General features: G+C 35.4%; 1 protein-coding gene across 1 annotated transcript; it reads right to left on the bottom strand.

The window, feature by feature from the left end:
- Positions 1–6,018: 6,018 nt before the first annotated feature.
- Positions 6,019–6,978, bottom strand: LOC142850891 (olfactory receptor 10T2-like). The gene has a single exon (XM_075974793.1). It carries the CDS (start codon positions 6,976–6,978, stop codon positions 6,019–6,021), a length of 960 nt encoding a protein of 319 aa, XP_075830908.1.
- Between the last annotated feature and the right edge of the window lie 9,691 nt (positions 6,979–16,669).

The following is a 16,669-nucleotide window of genomic DNA, read 5'->3' as shown; positions in this document are numbered from 1 at the left end:
TGTTATCAATTTTTGGGAAAGAACACTTAGCTTTCTTTAAGCCTAATTTGACTTCAAATGATGCATAACAGTTACTGATATTTTAATAGTCTGGAAAATTGAGGCTATGTTTTACTGAGTTAAAGGTGGTAGAAAATATAACAAAATATAGAGATCCATGGATTTTGTTTTATTATTTTCTATCTGGAGATGGATTTCCAGGTTTCTCATATATATATATATATATATATATATATATATATATATATATATATATATTTCCTTTAATTGAACCATCAATTATAATCACACAGTGATGAGATAAAAATGATCACAATGAATGAGTAGCGAAATGACAAACAAGAAAAACACAGGGAGACGTCAGCTGCCCGTGATTTATGGTGCAACTAAACCATAGATGGAACAATGAAAATAGAAGAACCATTTCATTCATAAATATACACAAATACATTTTCAAATACACATATATCCATATGAAGTTGATCATTAAATATTTAGGTGTATTTAAAACTGTATTTTCATATTTATATTTAATCATTTCTGCTAATTCTTTTGATACCATAAGATTTGACATTAAACATGCAGTTTCATTAGAATCTATTTTTATGGAATAATGAATTTAGCAAATGCAAAAAAGACTTATATTTAAATCCAAGTTCTTCCATTATGAACAAGCAAGTAATTTATATTCCTTAAACTATTTTACTCCTTGAAATTACATATCTTTTTGGCCCAAAGAGGACTGAGACAATAAGTATTAAATGCTTGCTAATTGCATTGACTAGGATATCATATGACCTACAGGCAACTTTTCCTTGCCAGTGCTTAAATATACTTTCATGCCCACAAAATATTTGTTTTATTGTGCTAGATGCTGCTGATCTGCTCAAGTAGATATTCACAGCTTACTCCCATATACTCTGAAGTTTCAAATTTTATTTTTTCTTCTCAGTTTATAATTTTCCAGGATCCTCTCATTATCTGTGAGCTAGATATACCATAAGTAGGAAAACCACAACATCCTCCCTTCCAGCCCAGTTGTACCCTTATTACCCTCAGCTTATTCTCCCTATTAACACCCACAAAGACCTGGCTCTTAGTGGATGCTGAAAATAAATGTTCATGGCAAATATAAAATCAAATTAAAATCCCACCTCATACCAAAGAAGGATAGCATCCAATCTTTTTAAAATAGGAGGGTAGCTATATGTTAGACCTTACAAGTAATGCAGTTTTCTGTAGTCCTTTCTGTAATGTCATTTAGAAAAAAAATTTAAGTCATTTTCCCCTGTGCATGTCTGTGGTGAGATCCCTTCTACCTGAAACTGAATTCATTTTTGACAGCAGGGCAATGTCTTTTCAGCTCCTGTGGCTGGTGCTAAGGTTGGTGCACCCTTAATGAGATCCACAGGTCACCTGAGACCATTACCCCTTGCATCACTTAGGGCTTTCTGTCCCCAGCAGGAGAACTGTACCCTGTGGACCTATAATTCTTTCTGATGTCCAGTTTGAATTCTTTTTTTTTTTTTGGCTTTGTTCTGTCAACCAAAAAATAGTAAAATAATTGAAATTCAACTTGTTGAAATAAGTTTGAAAATAAGTTAGTTTTTCAGGGGCATTTCACTTCTTATTTAGTACCAGTCTATATGTTTCTGAAAATTCACCAAAGCTCGAGAGTCTTAGGTCTTGTGTTGACGTCTAGGAAAAGTTCTCACCAGGTAAAGTTATAGCCTGAGAATTCAGGTAGAAGGAAGCTAGAAAAGAAAAAGAACATATGGAGAGCATGTCTGTCCTGATAGGTCTCTCACGAGGCAACTCTTAGGGAAAGACCTTTTTAAAACAGAAACACTGTTATCAACTATTACTCATTGATTCATAAGTCTTGTAATGAACTATTGTGACAGCTTTTAAGCATAAAGTCACAGTGCAGCAATTACACTGAAGATGTTAGTATATTTACTTCTTATATTTTACTGCATGATGGTGCACAATGTACTACTCCAGTTCTGAATGAATTTAAACAATTATAACATATTCATAGATAATAAGACTCAGAAGAGATAAGAGACATGTTCACTTTCTTGTATTAGGATTGATGCTAGTTGGTGCTTGAAATCTGAAATGAATATTTAGCCTTTCTGCAGAGGTATGAGGTGTTGATTCCACAAGTGAACATCCATGAGAGTCTAGTGATGCCATAAAGTCTTTTTATGTTCCTCTTACTTTTACTGGATATCTGTATGTAAAAAACACTAGATACACTGAACCTTATAGAAGAGAAATTGGGAGATACCCTTGACCTCATTGGCACAAAAGACGACTTTCTGAACAGAGAGCATCAAAGACACAGGCATATTATCAACAATAAATGAATGGGACCTCATGAAACTGAAAAGCGTCACAAAGGACACAATGATTTGGACAAATCAGCAAGCCTACAGAATAGTAAAAAAATTTTACCAATTCCACAACCAATAGAGAACAAATCCAGAATATATAAAGAACTAAGATATTACAAAGCCAAATAATCCAGTTTTAAAATGGGGTACAGATCTAAACAGAGAATTCTTAATAAAGGAAACTCAAATGACTGTGAAACACTTGACAAAATGTTCAACATCCATAGCCATCACGGGAATGCAAATCAAAAATACTTTGAGTTTCCATTTTACACCTGTCAGAGAGATAAGTCAATAACATAAGTAATAGCTCATACTGGGAAGGATGTGGAGCAAAGTGAGCTCCATTCACTGCTGGTGGGAGTGTAAACTTGTACACCCATTATGGAAACCAATATGGTGATTCCTCAAAATGATGGGAATCAATCTACCTTAAAAAGCAGTGATACCACTTTCGAGAATATATCCAAAAGACATTTCACTTCATCCTATCACAAGGAAACTTGCTCGAACAAGTTTATTGCTACTTGTGGTGGTTTGAATAGGATATGTGATACGTTTAACTACCAGTAAAAAATTGGGAATCAGATATCAGGTTAAGAACCTGAAAGATCAGAGAAGCAACTGATCAACCACCAGTAACTTCCTATTTTTTCTATTCCTTCCTCCAAAAGAACGGAGATTCTCTCTAAGTTCCACCTTACTACTTCCTCAGTCGATTGTTAATTTTAGTCAGGTAGTGGCTTATTCCACCCTCTGATTCAAAACAAACTTTATTGAGAGAATGCAATCAAAATATCACATATTTCCTCCTTTTGTATAAATAAAAAGGAAAGATTTTAACTCCAACATAGTAACGCTATATATAAGTATAATGACTATATACAAATATATACCAGTAAGAATTATATTAACAATTTCCAGTCCATTTGAATTTGGCAAATTCAGAGAAAATACTCTATTATCTATTTTATATTGATGAATGAGTCCAAAGTGTTATACCTAAATTCACTTTCTATCTTAATTTGTATCACCAACCCAAAACTATCTTTTTATGTCTTCAACTTTATATGATTTACACCTCTTTTGTGAATTTCTTTTCTAAATTTGGTAACAAGGAAATAAACTATAACTATCTATTCTTCAACTCCATCTACACCTGAGAAGGATATACTATTACTTGAGTAAACAGAAAGTTCATAACAATTTCCAAAACAAAAAAAAAGACAGAAACAGCTGGATGCCATGACTTTGAAGTTATCTTGAATGCAAAACTTATCTTGAGGAAACAGCAGTGGAGGCATTCTGCGAAGCTAGATCATCTGGGTTATTTGTGTTGTGGTCATTGGTGTCTGTTTTTTTTTCTGAAAACATGCAAATTTTTAAAGGTAACATACATATTTGCATACATACATATTTCATACATACACAAGTATGGAATTGCTGTGTGCACAAATAAGCTAAAGATGATTCTCTGCTCTTTGTTTGAGCAGGTAATAGTCATCTTTCAATTTTATAAGTTCATTTGTACTACATAACCAACCCACAATATAAATTACTAACCATGCCATATGAAAGAATGGCATGTAATAATAAGTCAGGAGGGCTCTGTGGCCAACAAGATATATCAGTCTCATCCAGGCTCAGAGCTGTTCACTTGTAGATGGGTCAACAGATACATCACCTGTCTTGGTAGTTTTTCTTGGTTTCTTCCTTCATGTCTGCATCCAAGATTTTCAGGATATCTCCCCTAGAAAATATGAACTTTATTTATTTTGAAGGAATCTATAACTTTTTGTTTCCTGTGGAAACAAAGACACAACCTCTTCCCCTAACAAATACATTTCCTGACTTCCATTCCAAAGTTAAGACATCCTTAAAATATATAGGCTGGTTAAATTCAGCAGTTTTTTACACAATACAATATCTCTCAGCAGCTATTTTTTGTACATTAGATTTTTAAAGTTAATAAAGCACTATATAAAGTCCAAGCATGCTGTATTAGAGTATTTGCCATCATTACGTGGCTTGTTATTTCTATATTACTTTACTCATGCCTTAAATACTTTATTATTTTAAAACCATTTTTCTATGAATATCTCTACCCATTTTCTTTTCTTCAGAACCTAAGCATATTTCCAAGCATACTGTACCTGTTCAGAGTTTGGTCAGTCTGGACCTGGCTTTCTGTGAATGTACAGTATTTCTCTGACCACATGAAAAGCCTTAAAGGCCATGCCATCTACCACAAGCAACCCAACAGGAAAGAGTGGTCCAACAGAGTAAGCACTTACAAGCCTGCCAGAGGCACTGTAACATCTGTGCACAATGGGTCCTGAAAAATGTTCCTTTTGCCCCTCTGTGCATGTGCAGGTACCTACTGTGACTTTACTTAGCACATGAAACTAGCAAGTGGCTCTGCCCCCTTGGATTCATTCAGCAGGCTGCCCCACTGGTTCTGGGCTATAGCTATTGCTTGCCTTTTCATGAGGGTCTAGCCTCATACCTACAATCACAAACTTGTCAGAAAGACTGTACTTCTAAGAAGCCACATCTGGTTCCTCACCCATAACTTTTCTTAGCCATTTCAGACTCTGTATTTGGATATACATGCCGCTCGTTGAGCACCAAATTGGACAACCAGCTTCCAAATAATAACATGGAACAAATTTTTATTCATTATGAAAGCCAGGGTTTCACTTAGATTGTTCCCAACTAGCTCTTAAAAGTTAAATTAGCCCATTTATAGTAATCTACATTCTGCCATGTAGCTCATTACCTCTCCTCAGTACCATATGTCTGACTTCCTCTGTGCAGGGCTGATGAATCCCCTGCCTATAGTTCTTTTCCAGAGTTCTCATCTCTGCCCATAAGCCCCACCTATCTTGTTCCTGCATAACTATTGGTCCTTCAGTTCTTTATTAGACCAATCAGAAGGTGCTTTAGAAAACTGAGGAACAGCAAAGACACATCTTACAGAAAGATTTCCCCAACAGAGGAAAGAGAATACTACTGAGTTATCAGGCTCTAAAGAGTATTAGCAGGCAGTGAGTAGTATCTTACCTGGGGTTCCTAATACTGGAATGGTCTTTGGTACCTAAACTCTTGTTTTTTAATAAAAACAAATCATCCTCTCAAGTTGACTTTCAATTTTTCAATATTGTGACCATATCTCATTTTCAGATCAGTCTTGAAGTGTTTGTACTTTCTCTTTTGTCAATCAATCATACTTCTATTTTTCTACTCACTGTCCTCTTCCCTCCCCAACTCTTCCTCTTCTGTTTCTCTACCTACATCCCTAATTTTTTTTGTTTTTTCTTGTTTCTGCCTAATTTCTTTTCTTTTATCTTTTCTCACTAATATAACAATTCTTTTCCACCAAAGCAGCCATGGTCATAAAAACAGAGTTCCAAAGAATTCTGATATGTCTACTGAATGTATACATGTTTACATAAATGCCTGAAAACCATGATATAATTGCTTTAGAGTATTGGTGAGACCAGGACATTCAGGCAGTTATATAATATTATAATTGCTTTGTACATTAAATAATGTCTTTTTAATGGAAACACACAATTCTCCACTTTTGTTGTCATTGTTCATAGCTGTTCTTAAATGTTCAGGGCCTTTTTACTTGCCAGGCAAGGCAAAATATTGTTAACACTGTGTAGCATACTTTCCTCAAGGCTGTCTGCATTTCTTTGTTTCTTAGGCTATAAACAATGGGGTTGAACAGAGGTGTCAGTACTGTATATGTGACAGCCATCAGCATGTCTTCACTGAAGGAGTCACTGTTCTTGGGTATCAAGTAGACAAAACAAGCAAATCCATAGTGCATAGACACAACTGTGAGGTGGGAGGAGCACGTTGAGAAGGCCTTATACCTCCCCTGTGCAGAAGGCATTTTTACAACTAGGGACACTATGAAGATATAGGAAGTCATGATTAAAACAAAGCTGCCCATGAGCACGAATGCAGAAATCAAAAAAATAATCATCGAATGATGAACAGTATAATTGCAGGCAAGATGAACCAACGGTGAAATGTCACAGAAAAAGTGCTGTATATTGTTGGAGTCACAGAAAGACAAGTTGAATATGGTGAAGGTGATACCAAGAGAACAGAGGAACCCGACCACACAAGAAGCCATCACAAGCTGAACACAGACCTTTTGGGTCATAAGGATATGATAATGCAGTGGGCTGTGGATGGCAGTGTAACGGTCATAGGACATGGCAGCCATGATGAAGCAGTTGTTGGCAGCCAGTCCAAAGAAGAAAAACATCTGTGTGGCACACTCCAGGAGAGAAATGGCCTTACTCTCTGACAGCAAGTCCACTAACATTCGGGGTAGGATCACCATAGTGGTGCAGGTTTCTGAAAAGGACAACGCAAAGAGGAAAAAGTACATGGGAGTATGAAGGTTTTGACTGAGTTTGATGGCCACCATGATGGATGCATTTGCTAGGAGGATGGTCACATGGGAGAGGAGAATCACAGCGAAGAGTAGATGCTGCAGCTCTGGGAAACTGGAAAATCCCCACAGGAGGAACATGGTCAGTGTGGTGTGATTGCCCATTCTCCAGGTGACAGTGATCTTGCTCAAGAGACGATTATGTGCTTGAGGTCAAGACTCTGAGACGATTGTGAGGTGCTTCTGTACTGATGCCATCCATTATTTAATCCAGACTACCAGAGTTACTATAAAACAATTGCATGGGATAACCTGTGAAAGGAAAGGTAAGGACAGTGAAATAAATTAGGAACTAAATGTGCTTGTAGCTAAGTCTGATGGCATGAGCACAATCTCAGGTACCCACATGTTGGAAGGAGAATACTGACCCCCACACATGTAACATGGCATGTGTTTCCACACATACACATTCAAGCACACGCACAGATAAATAAATAAGGAAATGAGTGTATACGTGTAGGCACAAATGTGTACCTACCTGAAGTCAAGCCAGGAGCCTAATAGTTGAGGGAAATGACTTTAGTATCAGATTCTGCAGGAAACTCACAGAGTGGCCCCGGGTGTCTTCTTGAAATCTACTCACAAAGCATTCCTTAACACTCTTTTCTCTATTCAGGATCTGCACTGTAGAAAACAGAGAATATAAATGTCTCCATTGCTTGATTTTGATATGTTACAGTTTTCAAGTGATGTTTCTCCTCAGATGATGCCTTCATCCTCAGCATTGTTTACTAACCTATTAATGGAATTCACACAGTAACTGAATAACTTCATTTCAAATCGACAGAATTTTTTTAAAAATTACACAGAGATCGGTAAAGAATTCTGAAGGAACTTTCACATTTTTCAGTGTGGTCCTGCTACTGTTTCTTCTCCACCACCCAGTAATTCTAGGAATGATTTTTGCAGCAATAATCAGGTAAGATGAATAAATTAACTCAGCATGTGTAGTTTCCAGATTCCTATCTTAGTATAGTAATTAAAAATGAAAAAATAATAAAAGCCACATATAAAAAAATCTCTGTGTATTAGTCCTGTAAGAATTGCATAATTTAAGTGCTTAAGGAAGTAAAGGTCTCATCAAAGCTCTCATGAAATGCATAGATGATACAATAAACTCACTTGGAGTATCAAAGCTCTTGTCCAATGCATAGATGATGTAAGGGAACTCACATGGAGTGAACATGATCTTAAAGACACAGTCTCTTTCTAGAGTAGTAAATTGTTGTTATGGTCTGATAAACTTTTGAATTCTTAGCAGAACCCCCAGTGCCTTTTCTAGCTGGTGAAGTTTAACATTTCTCTTTGCAGTGGAGGCATGGAAAGAACCAAGTGAAGTTCCTCAAACCAACCTTCCACGGTCATATTTCTATGTTGTCTGTTCCTTTAGCATGCAATCTCTGATGAAAACAGAACAGGAAATTGCCAAAAAAAACTCTCTACAGAATTTTGCATTTTAATCTCAGCTACCATTAGAGGTGAAGAAAAACTGTAAGAAAATTGGATAGAAAATGAAGGCATGAAGGAGAATTAGAGATAGATGCTAGCTAGATATTATCTAGTAAGATTCACAAAGATTAAACTAAAATAATGAAAGTCAAAATTATGTTCTTATTTGAAGATTTGCTATTTTCCTATTTGCATTGTGAATTTAAGTACAGAATACAATAGCAGCCAAGACAGAAAATGGGCTCATATTTCACACTAAAAATATGTCATGAATGTATTGGGGTTATAAGGTGCTATCTAATAAAATTCTCTCAAATCATATATTAAGGTTGGCCTTTAGATTTACAAAGAGAAGATTTAGGTACAGAATGTTTAGGTATCTATAGTGATCATTAATTTATTCAATATATATTAACTAACCACACATGATGCTCCAGACACCTAAAGTCAAATGAGAAACGCATGTGGAGTTCTATGTGGCAGTACATGGCTGTTTAATCAGTGAGGGAAATCATCTCTGAAGAGGTAACATTTTAAGATGCAGAGGAGAATGGCAAACTGCATACAACATGTGAGGCCTGGCAAAGAGAACATCAGTAGCACAGGAACAGCCAGTACACCAAGCAATAGAACTACTCATGCAGCCTTCACTCAGACTCTTAGAGTTCAAGTTCACCCACAGATACTTTTTTCTCTGCCAGTTTCCATTCCATTTACCTCTAAAGGAAAATTTTTTTTTCCTTTCTTACTGATTGAACTCCTGTTTACTCCATATGATGTCCTCTTCCTTCTCTTATAAAAATGCTCTCAGCTGGACTTTAGGGGCACATGTCTGTAATCCTAGCACTTGGGAGGAGACGAGCAGATCAGAATTCAATGGCAGTCTTGGATACTTAGTAAGTCCAAGACCAGCCTGGACTAACAGAACCGTGTTTCAGAAACAAATATACTGTAGCTTTTTCTGGTACATCTTTAGTGTCACAATCCTTTGAGGTATTGAATAAAAGTTTTTTCTTTTGCATTTTTCATCCTGGTAAGTCCCTTTAATAATTACAGAGCTCTACTGACATCTTAGTCTCTATGTGAAACCTTGTCATCTGCTATTCCCCCACGTCTACCACACTGAATGAATACAGGGACCTCCACTTCCCACTCCTGTGGCATACCTCCTTCTGGATTTTTAAATGTCATATCTGTACCCATGCTATGTCTTAACTATAGCTGCTTTTTATCCTTGTTATCTAAAAGGGAGATTTTTATCCTTGTTATTTAAAAGGGAGATTGTGGTAATAACTTCCAGTCCCTAATGTTTCGGGTAACAGCTCATGTGTCCTCAATGCTGCTCTAAGAACAACTACTGGAATGACCTTGTTATCATGAAGAAACTACAGCTTAGAGAGATGTTTGATTTTCCAAAGGTACTACAGGTGGCATGTCTATCTGTATTGTACTTTATAGAAAGAGGTTGTGAGGACAGAGAACAATTTATTTGCCTCGCTGACTACAAAGCCTCCTCCCAAACACACAATCTCTCGCATGAGTTTGAGGTCTTACTAATCCATCTTCATTTCTTGTCAGCTACATCAGTAACATGTACTATTTCTAAAATGTAGCACATTTTTTTTGACTTTTCTACTTTACACATTTTTTTCTGAATTAAAACAAATGTCTGTTTGCTCTTTTTGCAAAAACAAACAAACAAACAAAAAACAGTTTTCTTGAAAAGACAATTTGAATATCACTTACTCTTAGAAGTCCTGCTAAGTCATTCTGGTTCTTAATCTTTATTGTTTTCCACCTCTGGATTATTATAACTTTTATGGTGATGAGAACTTTTCCCCAAGATTGATTCTTAAACAAGACAGAGGCTTGTCTCAACTTTCATGGGCACCAACTTTCAGCCAATGTTCAATTAATGTGGTTTTTGAGTACTGTTTTTTGAATTACTGTAGAAAAAATGAAAGCCCCATAGTCTGAAGAAAATTCTCCACATCTGATACACCTTTTGCCTTACTTATAGTTCCTTCCCAATTATATTATTTAATCCATTTGCAAGTATTAAAATGTGCACTGAAATAGTCGCCTCTCTCAACAGATTTTAAAAATCATGTCTTGAAGGTGAAGTCTTAAGAACCTGCACTTTATAAATGCTTGTTTAATTAAATGAATGTGTGACAATAAAAGCAAGCAGACCCCTCTTAAAATACCAACTGTGTAATATAGCATCCAAGAAAAAAGCGCTATCATCATTTCTTATTTGGGAGAGATCATTATTTGCCATAGTATCAATTCCCACACAAGCCCTAAACTATCTTCCTACAGGGATTTTAGAATTGTTAGAAGAGATTATCAATATGCTATATCTCCCCCACCCCCTCCCTCTCACACATGCTCCATACCACACATTTTAGGAAAGTTTCTAATCCATGCCAGGTGAGATGTAGCTTGACAAAGTTTCTCAGAGACTTTAGCTGATAGCTTTAATTGATAGATCTGGTTATAGTGTTTTCCATATATGTCCATGGTAGGTTCTGATGTCCTCATATTATCCAGGCGTACTTACTGGAGGTGCAAATATATGATATTATTTCCATTTTTACCAATGACCCTGACAGCCACTGAGGAAAGTATACCTGAAACACTGGATCTGCTCTCATGTTTGTTTTAATCAGACCCAATCCTCTTTATACATACATCTCCTTTTTGCTTTGAGATTTATGCTCCTATTTATTTCACATCATCAATTCTGTCTATGCATGGTTTTCTGCTCCACCAAAAGTAAAGGATGGATAGCATTGTTAACTTCCAGCCATCTGTGCATAGAATTTCTTTGATAATTCCTAACAAACTATAAAAACGCACAAGCACTTGATCATTACAATGATATTCTTTAAGAGCAAAACTGGTCTGAAATTGACACCTGGTGGTGAAGAAGACTCACTTTCCAGTCTTTAAAAATAGATGAAGTAAGTAAGCTCCAGGAAGAATTTAGTCTCTCAACATAGGGGTGCCTTTTAACAAGACTTTGGTTTTATCTATCATAATCCGGGGGTAAGTTTTAAGTATTTCCCCTTTAGATGTCTGCTTAAATCTCTTATGAATTTAAACTCCATAATTGGCAGTTCTGTGTTCATTTATTATTGATATGGTTCAGCGCAATGGACTTTTTAATGAGAGTCCTGAGGTCACAGGAGACCATCATCTTGAGACCTTTGCTTCTAGATGCAAGCAGAGTTGTACTCAGCATCGTACCATGTGATGCCCATAAAAAAAAAAAAAACGCTTTTCATCATCAACACCATGGAGAGTTTTTTTCATACTTTTTGTGATTCTTCTGAATAATATTAGAAATATTATTTAAATTTATTTAAATATTATTGAATAATGTTAGAAATATTATTTAAATTCAATATAGTGAAAATGTATCTTGGAATGAACGTGGTTCCCACAGGCATAGTTTGCTTCTTACATGATACTGCTGTTCTCACTTTAAAATTCTGAAAATTTGCCGAGTCTCTCAGGTCTCTTGGACTGAGGTGCCATGAGAGGGAAATGCCTGGGGAAGAAAAAGAAGCACCATACAGTGTGATCACTGTGATTGCTTCCTATAAGTGTGACTTTGCTGAAGGGGAAGCCCATCTTTGCCCCAGTCCCCAGTGATGACATGCTATCCTTAGTTCCCAGAAGAGCGTCCCTTTTCCTACATCACGTTTTCCCCTCAGCATCTTTCCTCACTGTGTTTACCATGTGGCCTCAATTTTCTTTCCAGTCTGACCCCCAATGTCTACTGTTACAATTTAATACTATTGCTGACCATTTGACACTCTGACTTAAATTCTCCATTTCCCTTGTTCCTCTCTGCATTTCTTCTTTTTGAAAATCCCCTTTTCTAGCTAGACAATTTCTTGTGGCTATAAATGGTTACAAATGCTTGATCACTATCTTTATTCTTTTTTGGTTCAGAACAAATCACACTTCATCCAAGAAACTTCAGTTTGCATAATACATAACAACAGAGACAGAAAGCATAGTCCTTCGGTAGGGCGTCCACAGCTTAAAAAGGCAATCTATTAGAAAAGAGCACTTGGGGTGGCCTTCACTGAGTACCAAAACCTCACTGGAAACTGACGCTGTGTGATGCCTGGGTGTATATAGCAAAGATTTAGAACTCTTGCAAGATTTTTCCTTCTATTGGTGTATTATTCATTATACATAGCAACAGGTTTCATAAAGCTTATGAAACTTTAGAGGTTTCTTTCATTTCAACCAGATTCACCCAATACCATTTCCTCCCTTAATTTCCCCTTCCTCTCTCTTTTTTCCTGCTAGCCTCTCCCCTTCCTCTATTCTCCCTTCTCCTAGTCTCCTGCATTAATTTTATCTTCCTCTGTGTCCATATGTTTCATGTTTCTATAAGGAATTGGGAAAACCACAGTAATATTTTAAAATATTAATACATTCAAATGAATAAAATATGATTTCTGTTACTCAATTTTGTGTGTTGCTCCTGGATGAAGGTACTTACAAGTTCTAAAAGATTGGTTCTGTTTTTGCTGTCTCTCATGTCTAATCACATTGCCTGTAAATAGTGATAATTTTACTTTTTCCTTCTCTATCTATATTCTATTTCTCTATACTATACAATGGTACAAGCTGGGATTTCAAAGACAGCAATGAGTAAGACTAGAGTGCACCTCTTCTAATGTCTGATTTCAGTGACAATACTCCCCACTTGGTACAGTTTTGGCTATAACTTTGTCCTATGTAGCATTTATTATATTAGCATGTATTCCTTTGATCCCTAATTTCTTTAGGACTTTTATTTTAAAAAGTAGTTTTAAAGGTTGAATATTGAATTGCTACTATTATGTGATTTCTTTTGTCCATGAGTTTATTAATGCGATGTATTGTTTGTTAATTTGCCTATGTTGAACCATTTGTGTATCCTTCAAATTAGTCCACTTGGCCCTTATGAATGATCTTTCTTATGTTTGTTATAGTTGTTATATTTTTCTCTTTGACTCTTTTGGGGACCCACAACCCAGCTCCCAAATAAACCACATGGAAGCTTGTTCTTTGTTCTGAATGTCTGGCCTTAGGTTGGTTTATTTCTAGTTAGCTTTTCTTAATTTAAATTAGCCCGTCTATCTTTTGTCTGTGGTTGGTTTATTTCTAGTTAGCTTTTCTTAATTTAAATTAGCCCGTCTATCTTTTTCTATTATATATAGCTTTTATTACTTCTTATTCCATGGCTTGCTGTGTAGCTGTGTGACTGGCCCCTCATGTCCTCCTCCCTTTCTTGTTCCTCAGTCTTTTCTTCCCAAATTTATCCTGCTATTTATTCTGTCTTCCTGACAACCCTACCTGTCCTTTCTCCTGCCCAGCTATTGGCTGTTCAGCTCTTTATAAGAGCACTCGAGTGCTTTAAACAGGCTTCACAGAGTTAAATGCAGCATAAAAGAATGCAGTACATCTTTGCATCATTAAACAAATGTTCCATTGCATAAATAAATGTAACACATATTAAAATAAATATTCCACAACCTGTAGTTACATTGGATTTGTAAGCATTTTATTGAAAAACTTTGCATCCATCTTCATCAGAAAGATTGTTCTGTCAGTTTCTTTTTGTTTGTACTTTGTCAGTTTTGTTACGAATATAACTACAACATCTATAAATGAATTTGGCAGAATACTTTTGGAAGTTTGACTTTGTCAGTTATTTTTCCAACGGTCTGCTAAAATTCATGTTTGAATCAATATGAACCTTGTGTTTTTTTTCAGTTGGGTGGTGTGTGTGTGTGTGTGTGTGTGTGTGTGTGTGTGTGTGTGTGTGTGTGTGTTTGTGTATGTGTGTGTATGTTGTATTCCTGTGAGTATATAGGCTCACATGTCCATGTACATACATATGGAAGACTGAGCATAATATAAGACGTTTTCTTCTACTGCTCTCTATGTTGATTGCCTTGAGGTAGGGTCTCTAACTGAACTGGCAGTTCACATTTCAGCTATGCATGCTGACAAGAAAGATCTCAGAATCTGTCCAACCCCACTCCCCAATGCGGGGGTTACAGATATGCACAGCCTTGCCTAGAATTTCATATGGATGGTACAGAATCAAACTTGGGTACACATGCTTGCAGAAAAAGTGTGCTTCCCATCTGAGTCATATCCTCATATCTTTTTATTATTACTGTTTCATTGTTATACATAGACATATTCCCAAATTATTTCTATATCCTTTTGGTTTAATATTGGTGGGTAATATGTCATTGAGGATTTTCTTTCTATTATAATGCTAAGTTTTCAAACTATTCCCTAATTATTATCTTGATATTCTTCGTGTCTGTAGCTATGTATCTCTTTTCTCCTCTAATTTTATCTTTATTTTTGGTTAGTTTGGCTAAAGGTTTGTTTTATTATGTTTTTAGGAACCATTTTATTTAATCATTCTTTGTAATATTTCGATTTCTATTCCATTAATTTTTACTCTATCTTCACTGTTTATATCTGTGTGGTGGTTTGGTTTGGCTTTTCTTATATTTATAACATATTTGAATGCCCCCATTCCATTTCAATAATTTCTTGACTTTGGCCTTTATCAGGTAATACAACTGAAAAACACATCTAAAGATTAAAATCAGACATCTGCATATGATATAAAATATGCAAGATTTGTTTTGCCAGGTCTGGGTTATCTCACTCAAAATAATTCTACCCACATAATTGTGAGTAATTTCACTATTAACAGATGAATAGTACTTCATTTTGTAAATGTACCTTGTTTTCATCATATGCTTGTTCATTTGATGGACATCTCAGCTGATGTCATTTTCTAGAGATTGTGAATAAAGTAGCAATGAACTACATGAACAAGTATCTCTGGAGTAGGATATAGAGTCATTAAAGCATATTCCGAAGAGTGATATAGCTGGATCATATATTTCTAGCTTTGTGAGAAACCGCCAAACTGATTTCAATGTGACTGAAGCAGTTTATATTCCCACCAGCAATGAATAAATGTCCCTTTTCCTTACTTCCACGGTAACATTAGTTACCATTATTTTTAATCTTTGCCATTCTAACTATGGTAAGATGAAATCTCAAAGTACTTTTGACTTTTATTTCCATAATGGCTAAGTATGCTGTATAATTTTAAAATTATTCATCATTCATTTGCATTTAATCTTTTGAGAACTCTCTATTCAGTTCCATGCCCTACTTTTAATTGTGTTATCTATATTCTTGATGTTCAGTAAGCTAAATGTACACCTGGTAAAGTTTTTTTTCTATTCTATAGCCTGTGTCTTCACAGAATGGTATCCTATGCTGTTAAAAAAAAATCCATCAGAAGATTGTATCACTCTTTAACAGATATACATTTTACATCAGTGCACCCAATTTCACAAAATAAACAATACTAGATATTTGGAAATATAGTATCCTTAACAGATTAATAGAGGATGGCTTCAATATTCTATTCTTACCATGAGACAGATCATCCCAACAAAATGCAATCAAAGAAGCATTTGATTTAAACGGCATCATAGATCGTATGAACCTAACAGATATCTACAGAACTTTCCCTCCAAACACTAGAATACACACTCTTCTCAGGAGTCCATTAACACAATCAATAAGACACAAATAAAGTCATTAAAAATATAGGGAACTTGAATGAACTTCTTCTATTCTCTCTGACCAAAACAGAATAAAACTGTTAATCAATGACAGAAAACACATTAAGTCATAGAGATTGAAGACCACATTTTTTAATGATGAATATGTGATTGAGGAAATCAAGAAAGAAATTTGAAATTTTACAAAACTGATTTTAAATAAAACCCAAATACAACCAAATCTGTGGGATACAATAAAATGAGTTCTAAGAGAAAAATTGATAATTATGTTTAAAACCCAGAAATATCAAGGGAATTTTACAGTTTAGTTGATATCCATTCATAAAATGTAATAAACATTTTGTTTAGATTTATTCCTTTAGATAGAATTATTTCAAGGGATTTTAAGGTCATTGTGAATGGCAATTATTCCCATAACCCCTTTTGTTTACATAAATAAAGCTTTTTATCATTGTATAAAGAAGGTTACTGATTTTTGTATGTTAATGTTAATTTTGTACACTGCTACTTTCCCAGTTAGAGGAATTACTGTTGAAGTCATTAGAATCATATCAAATCAAAGAGGAATAGTATGATTTTTCCATTCCTATTTATATCTCTTTTTTCTTTCTCAATCGTTTTATTGCTCAGGATAAGACTTCAAGCACTATATTAAACAGGAGAGAAGAGAATGGACACCATGTCTTATCCCTGGTTTTAATATGAAT

Source organism: Microtus pennsylvanicus, chromosome 5 (genome assembly GCF_037038515.1).
Source record: "Microtus pennsylvanicus isolate mMicPen1 chromosome 5, mMicPen1.hap1, whole genome shotgun sequence".
In the NCBI taxonomy this organism is placed as follows: domain Eukaryota; kingdom Metazoa; phylum Chordata; class Mammalia; order Rodentia; family Cricetidae; genus Microtus; species Microtus pennsylvanicus.
This window is presented reverse-complemented; position numbering and strand designations above follow the sequence as displayed.